The sequence below is a fragment of the Pseudochaenichthys georgianus genome, chromosome 1 (assembly GCF_902827115.2).
Source record: "Pseudochaenichthys georgianus chromosome 1, fPseGeo1.2, whole genome shotgun sequence".
NCBI classification, from domain to species: Eukaryota; Metazoa; Chordata; class Actinopteri; order Perciformes; family Channichthyidae; genus Pseudochaenichthys; species Pseudochaenichthys georgianus.
Window position 1 is genome coordinate 45,100,403 of NC_047503.1, and position 13,259 is coordinate 45,113,661.

A 13,259-nucleotide genomic window follows, 5' to 3' on the forward strand; every position below is an offset into this window, starting at 1 on the left:
AAAGACATTTATAATAGATATATTAGTGAGGCTTTGTGTTTAATAGGAGCTTTTGTAGCAGATCATGAGTAAAAGCTTCTGAATGTTTCCTCTTTCTGGCAAAGAGTGATCTTGTATAATGCAAAACGGATTACAATTCTAAAGCCCCATGAGCAAAAATACCATGAAAAAAAAACAAATATTTGAGTTCCTCTATTTCAAAGACTGCCGGTAAGCTCCTCCGTCTGCGTCTCCGAGCGCAGTGGCTCTCATCTTAAAACAAATACACAGGAGGAAGTGGTGCATCGATGGGACTACATTTAGCAGAGGATTAATCTGCATTCACTTGAGTGAGTATGTGTGCCAGCAGGAAGGTTTATGTGGGACTTACAGTGTGTGTGTGTGTGTGTGTGTGTGTGTGTGTGTGTGTGTGTGTGTGTGTGTGTGTGTGTGTGTGTGTGTGAAGGAGTGAGTGAGATAGAATGAATGAGAGTGAGAGTGAGAGAGGGAGAGTGAGGGAGTGAGATAAAGTGAATGAGAGAGAGTGAGTGAGTGAGAGAGAGAGTGAGAGATAGAGAGTGAGTGAGATATAGAGTGAGTGAGATAGAGAGTGAGTGAGAGATAGAGAGTGAGAGAGATAGAGAGTGAGTGAGATAGAGAGTGAGTGAGATAGAGAGTGAGTGAGATAGAGAGTGAGTGAGAGAGAGATAGAGAGTGAGTGAGTGAGAGATAGAGAGTGAGAGATAGAGAGTGAGTGAGATAGAGAGTGGGTGAGATAGAGAGAGAGTGAGAGATAGAGAGTGAGTGAGATAGAGAGTGAGTGAGTGAGAGATAGTGAGTGAGAGATAGAGAGTGAGAGATAGAGAGTGAGTGAGAGATAGAGAGTGAGAGAGATAGAGAGTGAGCGATAGAGAGTGAGTGAGATAGAGAGTGAGATAGAGAGTGAGTGAGAGATAGAGAGTGAGAGATAGAGAGTGAGTGAGATAGAGAGTGAGAGATAGAGAGTGAGTGAGATAGAGTGAGAGATAGAGAGTGAGTGAGATAGAGAGTGAGAGATAGAGAGTGAGTGAGATAGAGAGTGAGAGATAGAGAGTGAGTGAGAGATAGAGAGTGAGAGATAGAGAGTGAGAGATAGAGAGTGAGTGAGATAGAGAGTGAGAGATAGAGAGTGAGTGAGATAGAGAGTGAGAGATAGAGAGTGAGAGATAGAGAGTGAGTGAGAGTGAGTGAGAGATAGTGAGTGAGCGATAGAGAGTGAGTGAGATAGAGAGTGAGATAGAGAGTGAGATAGAGAGTGAGATAGAGAGTGAGATAGAGAGTGAGTGAGAGATAGAGAGTGGGTGAGATAGAGAGAGAGTGAGAGATAGAGAGTGAGAGATAGAGAGTGAGAGATAGAGAGTGAGTGAGAGATAGAGAGTGAGAGATAGAGAGTGAGTGAGATAGAGAGTGAGTGAGATAGAGAGTGAGATAGAGAGTGAGTGAGAGATAGAGAGTGAGTGAGATAGAGAGTGAGTGAGAGATAGTGAGTGAGAGATAGAGAGTGAGAGATAGAGAGAGAGTGAGAGATAGAGAGTGAGTGAGATAGAGAGTGAGTGAGATAGAGAGTGAGTGAGATAGAGAGTGAGATAGAGAGTGAGTGAGAGATAGAGAGTGAGTGAGATAGAGAGTGAGATAGAGAGTGAGTGAGAGATAGAGAGTGAGAGATAGAGAGTGAGAGATAGAGTGAGTGAGATAGAGAGTGAGATAGAGAGTGAGTGAGAGATAGAGAGTGAGTGAGAGATAGAGAGTGAGAGATAGAGTGAGTGAGATAGAGAGTGAGATAGAGAGTGAGTGAAAGATAGAGAGTGAGTGAGAGATAAAGTGTGAGTGAGATAGAGTGAGAGAGAGAGTGAGAGAGAGTGAGAGATAGCGAGATAGAGAATGAGTGAGAGAGAATGAGTGAGTGAGAGAGAGTGAGAGAGTGAGAGAGAGAGATAGAGAGTGAGAGAGATAGAGTGAGAGAGAGAGTGAGAGAGAGATAGAGTGAGAGAGAGTGAGAGATAGAGAGTGAGTGAGAGACAGTTTTGAGGGGGTCTTGACTTTATTTGCCAGACACACGGCACAGAATACACACACACAGAGGTGAACACAGAACACACACACACACAGAGGTGAACACTGAACACACACACACAGGTGAACACACACAGGGGAACACACACAGGTGAACACAGAACACACACACGCAGAGGTGAACACACACGCAGAGGTGAACACAGAACACAGAGGTGAACACAGCACACACAGAGGTGAACACTGAACACACACACAGAGGTGAACACTGAACACACACACAGAGGTGAACACAGAACACACACACAGAGGTGAACACACAACACACACAGAGGTGAACACAGAACACACAGAGGTGAACACAGAACACACACACAGAGGTGAACACAGAACACACACACAGAGGTGAACACTGAACACACACACAGAGGTGAACACACACACACACAGAGGTGAACACAGAACACACACGCAGAGGTGAACACAGAACACACACGCAGAGGTGAACACAGAACACACATGCAGAGGTGAACACAGAACACACACACAGAGGTGAACACACACACACACACACACACACACACAGAGGTGAACACAGAACACACATGCAGAGGTGAACACAGAACACACACACAGAGGTGAACACAGAACACACACACACACAGAGGTGAACACAGAACACAGAGGTGAACACAGAACACACACACAGAGGTGAACACAGAACACACACACACAGAGGTGAACACTGAACACACACACACAGAGGTGAACACACACACACACACAGAGGTGAACACACACACACACACACACACACACACACACACACACAGAGGTGAACACAGAACACACATACAGAGGTGAACACAGAACACAGAGGTGAACACAGAACACACACAGAGGTGAACACTGAACACACACACAGAGGTGAACACACACACAGAGGTGAACACAGAACACACATGCAGAGGTGAACACAGAACACACACACAGAGGTGAACACAGAACACACACACACACAGAGGTGAACACTGAACACACACACAGAGGTGAACACAGAACACACACACAGAGGTGAACACAGAACACACACACACAGAGGTGAACACTGAACACACACACAGAGGTGAACACTGAACACACACACAGAGGTGAACACAGAACACACATGCAGAGGTGAACACAGAACACAGAACACACACACAGAGGTGAACACAGAACACACACACACACAGAGGTGAACACTGAACACACACACAGAGGTGAACACAGAACACACACACAGAGGTGAACACAGAACACACACACACAGAGGTGAACACTGAACACACACACAGAGGTGAACACAGAACACACACACAGAGGTGAACACTGAACACACACAGAGGTGAACACAAGACACACACGCAGAGGTGAACACACACACAGAGGTGAACACTGAACACACACAGAGGTGAACACTGAACACACGCAGAGGTGAACACAAGACAACATTAGCACGACCAGTAATCCTACAAGCTGTCATCACTCCCCTCCTCACTGTCTTCCTCTCTGTCAGACATGGTAGCTGATGATGAAGGCCTACTTCTTCCTCTCTGGTTGAGTGAGCGATTAGCTGCTTGCATCCACAAGTCAACAGCTGGGTTTGGGTCGAAAGTCTCAGTTGTCATCTTAGACAAGTGGATGTAATCAAATAAGTATGTGAACATAACCAATAACCTACCATAGCCAATAACAAATTAATGTACCTTATTTTATTTGTGTTCATTCATATCTTATTTTACCTAGTTAACTTTTTTTTTTTTAATCTCTCCAGTTTTAAAGGATATTTTTGGTTACTATAGTTTACATTGGCATGATTTAAAACCTGTGTATCCCAATAATTATAAAGGAGTGCCTTGGAAATATGTGTTTACGTAAATTGTGATCAAAACGTTTGAGACCCACTGAGATAACTTAGACTAAAGTGAACTATCTAAACACTGAGAGTCCTTTACCTCACTGAGCTGAAGTTATCAGCCTCAGTCTGACTGGAGAGGACTCTCCCTCCACATCATTGTAGAAACATCTTCTTCTTCCGTTAGAGCAGCTAGCACCAGATGCTAATAACAACAGCGCCGGTACCGGGCGGTGCACCCTCCCTTTCTCACTCGCACTTTGGCTGTGAGCTGCGGTTGCCAGATAAGCCAACATCCCCCATTTTCATCACTTACAGCGCCCATCGTACAGGGTGAATGAAACGTGTAACCGGGGTGAAAAGGGTGTTACATTTACTTAATTATGAATATTGTTACATCAAGGCCGAAGATTAGGATGATCACCAACGGTCAAAACATTTGTTATCCCTCCCAGAGCTGTCAGCGCAGCGCCTCCACACCAGTTATGTGCAGCCCTGTTTATATCCACAAGTTATCTTAGTGTACACACACACACACACACACACACACACACACACACACACACACACACACACACACCTTTAGAAAGGTCACCGTTGACTTGGTGAGAAAACATTTCAGCAGCGATGTGGACACTAAAGGTCGAGAGCTGGACCGGCATCAATCTGAGCAGGTTAGCCAGAATAATCACATCTCCTTAAGAGGCCCTGGGCATGTGGTCTGCAAAATGTGGGTTATTTGTCTTAAATATTCTTTAAAAGTCTGTTTGTTGACACATCAAGATGCACATTATTTAAAGACTAAGAGTACGCATGTCATTAATATTCAGGCATCAGGAAGATTTAGCTTCATCGTCACCACGGAGATAAACTGCATTAGCCTGGAGGGTGATGGAAGAAACAAACAAACTGGATGATGTCTTTCTTTTGGCTGCAAACACTTTCAGTTAAATATCACACGAGGCCCGTTTCTTAGGGAGGAGAGTTGGTCTTACATTGACAAAAATAAAAACTCATTGCACATGTACAGTAGCCGTGTGTCACACATAACATTAGCCAGGGGTCAAATATGCAGCGTCTGTGTGCTTTCTACTACGTAAGCAATGAAGAGAAAAGGAGGGAACGGACACACATTAGAATAAGAGTTGTGTGAAATTGTTACTGGCTAAAGAAGCAATAGATTCAGACATCCCTACAACCAGCTGGAAACACACACACACACTTTCTCAGAGGGGGGAGGAACATATGACAACGTACCATATTTGACAAGGCTACTCGGTCCTTGGGAACGATCAGAGTGATGTCAAAGGTGGCTTTGATGGCGGGTTCATCCCAACAGGGGAAAGCTCTGCGAGCGTCAGTGGCCTGGGGGGGGGGGGGGGAGGAGGAGGGGGGGGGGGAGAAAGAGAGACAAACTGGGTGTTTAGATGAGTCAGGACCCGTTTCAGATCCAGCCAACTGCTTCAAAATGCATCCTAGACATGCAGGTGCAGAGGATGTTTGCATCGTGGAGATTACTCGAGAAAACACACCTGAACAAAAGGAAAAAATATATACAAATGTAAGACTCAAGATAGTCAAATGTGTTCATATTACTTATACCACTAATAAAGCAGTTTCTGATTAATGATAAAACTCACCTCTATACGTTCTACTACCAGGTTACGACCTTGTATATTCATCATGCATATCCAAAACATATAAAAGTATACATTACTACACTCCTGTTTAAGGTGCGGGTCATTTATTTGCAATTACTGTACACGTGTCTAGATGGAAACTTTCCACGGGAATTAACGGGAATAAACTGGGAATTTTCTAAATTGAAGGTTGGCTCTTCGTAGGGAACTTAAATATAGTTGGGAAAAGTATATTTTAGCTTAATCTCGACTAAAACAAACCGATGCCATGAAAGTACACTTGAATATCCATGCCATTCCTCACTCACATGCACATAGCACACTGCATGGCTATGGAGACCACACCCCCTACAGCAGGGATGGGCAACTTGGATGGTGGTGGGGGCCACATCATTTATGCACTGGCCACCAGGGGGCCGCAGATTCACTTGGAACACACAAAGTAGTAGTAGTGGCGGCTCAAGTCCCCTTACTTTCATTACAGCAAAGGTCTGCAAACATTTCACCGTTGTGGTTTACCCTGAATTCAGTGGAAAGATATTCCTTCTCCCACTTGTCTTAGAAAACAGGACTTCCCTCAGATACCTTTCTCATGCTGACATCCACAGAGGGCTCTGCTCACCTGTGACCCGCTCTATCCAAATCAGTCGGAAGTCGCAACGGCTCATTTCAAAATAAAATGATACAATTCGATTACATTACCCTCAATTCCCATAAATCCCCAATATTCCATATTTCCAAAATCCCCCAGCTTGACTTCCCATGGAAAGTTACCGGATATTTTCCGCCTCTTTAGAACCCGACACGTGTCTAGAGCAGTGGTTGCGCCAGACTTTTTTGCTGCCCGACAGGATCGTAAAACTTCCGTCAAAATCCAGAATTACCCGTCTGCCAGCATGCTCGTGAACTGCCATGTTATGCATGGCTGCTGCACCTCGCGGGAGCGTGCACAGCGTAAAGCCAAAACTCAGACATCTCAATGATCTGTACGGCGCAGTTAGCTTTGGAAACGGTATCATTTCCTTTTTGGAGGGCATGCGTAACACGGCGTAACACCGGAGCCTCGCTGCGGGGACACTTTGGCGCCGTTTACCGAGTTTGTTCTAATCTGTCAAAATGACGGACTGCTTTCAGATTTGTCCGTCATTGTTAAAAAAAAATCCGTCTTAGACGGAAAATATTTGGTTAACGCGACCTCTGGTCTAGAGTCCGATCTGATACTTGATATATTGAGCCTGTGCCAATGTTGTAGCTTTTAGGGAGATAACCATAGACTGTATATATAAGGTGATAAAGTGACAACAGAAGCTATGAATGTTCTCTAGCACAGATATATATATATATATTTTTTTTTTATTAATCGTATATTTTACCCCAATATTTGTAATTATGCAGTCCCTCTCTATATCTTTTTTACCATGCATGCTTTTTATTTTTCGACCTCTAATGAGCATTGTTGGCGGGAAGCTGAAAGCCAACAAGAATAAATAAACTCTAAACTAGATGAGAATTCAACGATAGAAATAAATAGATGTAGACATAAGTAACCACCAAATGTATAGGCCGTTTTATTCAGATTATAAAGACATATTTCTGACCTCCCTGCCTGAACACTAAATAACCATGTTGCTTTAACCAGGACACTGTGGCTATTTGGGAGGCGATTTGAAAGAGAGATGAATGCAACCTAAAGACCTGATATTTCACTTACATGTGTCCTTTCAGGAGTCATTTTGCTGTGTGAGCAGCTGCTCTCTTTCCCTTTGTCGCAGCACTATAGGAGCTTTTTTATCTGTAGCAGGTTAAACCCCGTCAGCTGTTTTCAAAGCTGATTTACTGAAGGCGGCTTTTGGAGCCATTGTTCAAATGTAACGCATGAAGCCAACGATTTCATCTACTAACCAGTCGGAGTAGGTTGTTTAGTAGATTGTGGTACATCAATAAAAGACTCCTTTATTCTTCCATGTGGCAGCCTGAAACAGCTTCCATTATAATCTCCCTCAACACAAGTGTCAAGAAGAAGAATAATATATAATACTTTATTAATCCCACAAGGGGGATTTCAGTTTCAACCTGCTGGTGAGCGGTCACTGCAAGTCACTAAAGCTTCTTCCTGTGTGTATGCTGCAATATCAGCGTGTATTTAATAACAACATGTGAACAACGACACAACAATTGCGGTGAGAAGTTACTCTGAATGATTTATCTCGCTGTTTAGCTGAAGCCTCAGTCATTGTCAAATACCGCCTGAACACTCTTAAAATGGCCCCTTATACAAGTTGAATCGGGGTGGAGGCTCCCTCTAATAATTGTTCTTATCCAAACCAACAAGCACGCCCACTCCAAGCAGCAACTGGCCAGGAGTGTCTTTATTAAGTAAGGCTTAAAGTAGTTTCTCTGTCTGCTTTTATTCTTCACATGACTTCCTTTTTTTCACTCGTGTGCAACACAATAAAAGTCAGGCAACACTTCCTACCACTACATTTCAGGCATTCTTCCGTCTTTAGGCCCCGTCAGTGGAACCACACCACATGTGTTACGGTAATAACCGGCCACTACAAGAAAAAACTGGCAGCCCTTTTTGCGTTTAGCTTCACTTTCTTCTCAGACCAAGTCAAGTCCGTGGCGGGAGGATAAATGGAAACCAAAACCTCTGGACACAACTTTATAAACATGGATATGACTAACGGGAGACCCTCCGTCATAGCTTTCCCTCAGTGTGCCCTGACTCGGTAAACAACCTGTGATGCTCAGAGTGGATATTCTGCAGGGTCCAAAAAAGCCCAGCAATCAGTCCCGTTGACAGAAATGCATGTCAACACACAGTTGCATCTTTAAACCATATGCACAAATTAGGGCTGCCCCATCAATCAACATTTACACACTGACTAGAGCAATACTCAAATTGGAGAAAGCACAATATGTGTTAACGGTTTAATTAACTGCAGAGATGTTACATCCTACAAAGAGTCAACTATCGACTCGTTGCATATTGTTTTGGTACAGATCCAGATCATTTGAATTACACTACATGATACTTGTTAGACGCTTTTATCCAAAGCGACTTCCATACTCAACGCTGTGGGCGATCCCCACAGGAGCCATTTGGGGGGGAAGTGTCTCAGGGACACAACGACATGCTGACTGCAGCGGGGTTTGAACCTGTGCCACCCTGAGCCCAACACCATCGCACTAACCCACACGCCTTCCGTGTCATTTGAATTAGGGCTGCACGATATTGAAAAAAACTGACATTGCGATTCTCCCCCCCCCCCCCCGGGATATATATTGCGTTTTTTAAACTATATTTAACCGGATGAAGGCATTGTCCTCCTGTGCCTCGCTCATTGTTTACCGGTGTTTTGATGGTCTGCAAACTAGCGGGCGGGGCCTGCTGTGATCTGATCAAGAATGATTGATTGGTGGTTTGCTGTGCATGCAGAGCCTGCATGTCACTCACTCAAGTACCCCTGACATGAGAGTTTTCCTTTTGTAGCAAGCAGCAAAATAATTGTAACATGACGTGTTTGAGTTAATTCCCCGACTTAAACTCTGAGCCTGTTTTCCAGGTCTCAGGCTCGAAAATGACATTCCCAGAACAAAGGACCAGATCTTCTAAAAGGGTTAAATTAATAATCTTTGTTCTCAAAGTAATGATAAACCTGTGAGTTAGATGTTGAAAAGTCAGAATCAATATAGATGTTTTTTATTTTAAATAAAATTCAGATTGAACATGGTAAAAAACTGTAAATTATAGTGTCCGCCCAAAAATTCTTTTGTACTTATAGTGAAAACTACCCTTGGATGATGGGTTAGTAGACTAAAAGCTTTAGGAATCCAAACTAACATAATAAGTACCCTGTATCAAGATTGATGCAAAACAAGTGAGATTTGACCTTTTTAGAGAGATTTAGCACAAAAAACCTCTTCTGGGGTCATTTGGGTGGATTTTCCATATCTCTGGCCCCCATTGGTCGATTTTGACGAATGAAATCTCTTTATAACCGCTAGAGCCAATGGAATCTCTTTATAACCGCTAGAGCCAATGGAATCTCTTTATAACCGCTAGAGCCAATGGAATCGAGGGGAAGCTCTACACACACCAACACATGAACAAATAAGGAGTGAGAGTGACGCGTAGCCAAAACCGGACGCTGCATACACTCTGGCGGCTACCATTAGCAGCTAACTTTGGTGCACCCGTAAAAGCTCCGTAAAAGGTACGTGTTGTGATGTCTGCGTTTGCTTCCCCTGTCGCGAGATCGGATCGCTTAGATACTATACTTAAATAATCTGTGGAGTCTCAGCTTTAATCGGATATATCTTCTGTGCAGTTTCGATAAGTAATAAGGGTATCTTTATTTTGAATTCTGTGCTAAAGCGCGTTGGCATTTAAAAAAAAAGAAGAAGAATAAAACCGCACGTCCCTTCGGTGTGAATATCGCGCGTGCGCATATCGCGTGTTATCGCCATGACACGATACATTCCCCTCCATAACAAAACCATATCTCAAAGCAATAAGTTCTTTTACCAGATGGCGCAGCCCTAGTATAAATAGAATATCATTTGAGACATCCCCTGATCTCTAGGAAAGTTCTGGAACATTAGTCATTTGACCACCACAGGCTCCTATGTTGCATCACAGGCGAGTAGTGGGTTAAGCACCTTTTGGTTTCCAGCTTACCTCAAACTGTGTGACGGCAGCGTAGCGGCTCTCTCCAGCAGGGTTTGAATATTTACTTCTATAGAATCCCTTCATTTTGTCGTTCAGCTCCCCGACAAAGTCTACCTTCAAGGTGCCGGCGCCTGGGGGGGGGGGACCAGAGGGGGGAACATTGCATTAGTGACAGGATGATGATTCACAAGCAGGCGACGAGTGGAGTCACGTCTTACCTTTCTGTAAAGCGCTAGGGAAGGACAGGGTGACTTTCTCATCCTCATTTTGATAGTTGAATCCGGTTGCATTAATTTCTGAAAGAGAAGAAGAAGAAAAAGACCATGGAATATTCCTTTTTCGATTGACGTTTTTATGTATGACAATGGTGTCGATTAAGAACATAAGCGGGAGAAAGTCTGAGCCTCACCTTCTCCTCCCTGCGGTGCAAAGGAAGCCGTAATGATGTCGATGTCAGCGCAGTTCATCACTATCTGATTTGTGGCTTGTGTGACCTGTAAATATTGACAGAACAGCATAATGTATACTTTGAAAATCTCTGCTGTGGCGTTATTTCAAATCCCTTTCTGCTCGGGGAGATTCCTTTTTACACCTTTTCCAAAGTCAAATTCACACGATAAAAAAAAAAATGTGCTTGAATAGCTAATTCAGCACTTTGAAGCCACATTGGAAAGACACATCTATTTATCATAAAAGCAGTGCAGAAACAACTTGAAAGCTGTTTCGTGAATTAAAAAAACACACTTTTTAAAACTCCACAGTTAAATAAAAAGGTGTTTGTGAGGATTGCCAGCCCCTGTGCAAACACACTTAAGGAAAGTAAGGGCTAAGGTCCAATGTAGCAGCGTCACCTAAGTATGTAAAGGAGCATGGTTTTGTTTGACTAGATTAAAATGTATTTGGTTTTTCGACATGAAAGACTAGTAAGCAGAGAAAGGAACACATCGACCTACCGAGGCCAAAGGGCCCGGGTCCCAAAGACGACCCAGTCGGGGTTTGAAAAGGAGAACGTGATGAAAACAGAGAGGAAGGCAGACTACGGGGCGTCTACCCTGTGATGTGAAAACAGTGGATGTGACTGCACACATTATCGAGCGGGAGCGATGCCGTTTAGGAGTTTATCAGAGTGACATTCACAGTTTGTGGCACTGCTGCTGCTGCTTGAGACACTTGAGGCCCACACAGCGGGGCAGTAATTATAAAACACGCCGGGCAAATGGCTAAGTGCCACGTTTTAGAGATTCTTCCGCTCCATTGTATTTTACACAGACTTTGTGCAACAGCAGGTAATCAGGGTGTTACTAAACCAAACTGTGGGGACAGTTTTTAACTATTAGCAATCACAAGGATTAAGAAACCTTCAGGATGACTCGATAAGACTGGAGAGCATGCATGTTAGTGATCAACACAAGGACATCGTGTTTGCATTGATTCAAGATGGGATGTTTTTGTGAAACGTTGATGTTTTAATTATTACGGTTCGTCTAATATATGTTTGAATATGTCCTACCCTAAGGTTTTTTATTTAGCATATGATCACTCGTATACATATACTGGTGGAGATAAGATTCTTGCTACTGATAAAACTATTTAAATAAAAACTTCCCCATCCCTTTGTTTGCTTCGTCATTTAACAAAAAAAGCCACACTTCTCAAAAACATCCAGTGCCAACCCTTTATTAGTTTATGGCTAAAACAATAGCTCAGTCAACAGAAAACTAATCATTAACCGTTGTGATAAATACAAATTTACTTTTTTAATAAAGTAAGCTTTTCACGTTTGAGGATTTACTGCCGATTTATTTGATATCATCTGGAACGGTTTATCTGTAGGTTATTGACTGTTCGTCAGGCAAAACAGTCTTGCATTTGTTTTTCTGCTTGGCATTTCAAACGTGGCTCATGTTTCTTGGGATCAGTGGTAGCTATTCAATGATATTCCATTTTCTAACGTTGAGTTGTTTATCATTTGGTGTCACATACACAAAGAAATACTTATTTGAGCAAGCACATGTCGACCATATCAAATGCAGTGCTGGCGTCGACTGCTCTGATAATGTGTGCAGTGAGTGACTACAGCCAGGCGTGTTAAAGGCAGGTGTTACGACGCCCTGCGGACAGGTGCCAGTAGACTTTATGCACAAACTCTATTGCTGAAATAAATGCAAAGTAAGTGAGCCATGTTTGTTTTATCTGTTAGTTACACAGTAGCTACCATCTACATGCACTTTTGCAACAATCCAATGGGAACCCAAGGGACTCACTAACCTATTACCTTGAGTCAACGGAAAGCAAACGAACAGTGTGCATTCCTTACATTTACTGTCAAGACTGATTGTGCTGCTTTAAAATAGCTAATCAGGCAAACTCACTAATTGCAGATAGTTACGTACTCATGTGCTGTACTTAAATATACATTTTAAGTACTACATGCAAGTTTATACATTTCAAAGGCAAGTGTTGTACCATTATCTTCACCACTTTTACTTGACAGCTTTATTCACTTTTCAAATTATTTGTGTGGCGATGTGTCTCCAGATGTGTTGAATTTGAATGGTTGTGATAACTTGAAGGATAAAGTGTTCCTGTGAAAAACTACTTCACCATTAACTGTTGGCTGATTTAAAAAACGCATTAAAACAAAGCCAAAAACAGGGATGTTTGTCTGCGCTCATAAGAAGTTGCCTTTTTTTTTGCGATTTCGGACACTACAAACATTGTGGTATCATATACATTTTAATTATATTCAACACTTGCATAATACTTCAGTTATATCTGAATTAAAATTCACATGCTACCCTGCAGTATCCAAAGTCAGTCAAACTAGCTGCACCTTTACCAGCTATAATGCATCAATAATTATAATCAATTCGTATCATATATTATTCTGCCAATCTGCAGAATGACTACTTTTACTTTTGGTACTTTAAGTATATTTTGATGCCAATACTTTTGTACTTTAGTAACATTTTGAATGCAGTAATTTGAAAAAAGTATTCCTACCCTCTGGCACTTT

General features: G+C 42.7%; 1 protein-coding gene across 1 annotated transcript in view; it reads right to left on the reverse strand.

Annotated features, from left to right (window-relative positions):
- Positions 1–13,259, reverse strand: part of npepps (aminopeptidase puromycin sensitive) — a 50,207-nt gene that overhangs the window by 35,880 nt on the left and 1,068 nt on the right. The window contains exons 2-5 of the mRNA XM_034088970.2: positions 10,653–10,737; positions 10,462–10,539; positions 10,253–10,374; positions 5,186–5,293 (exon numbers count right to left, since the gene is read on the reverse strand). Of these exons, the coding sequence (XP_033944861.1) occupies positions 5,186–5,293; positions 10,253–10,374; positions 10,462–10,539; positions 10,653–10,737 (393 nt within the window). The remainder of the gene's footprint in view (positions 1–5,185; positions 5,294–10,252; positions 10,375–10,461; positions 10,540–10,652; positions 10,738–13,259) is intronic.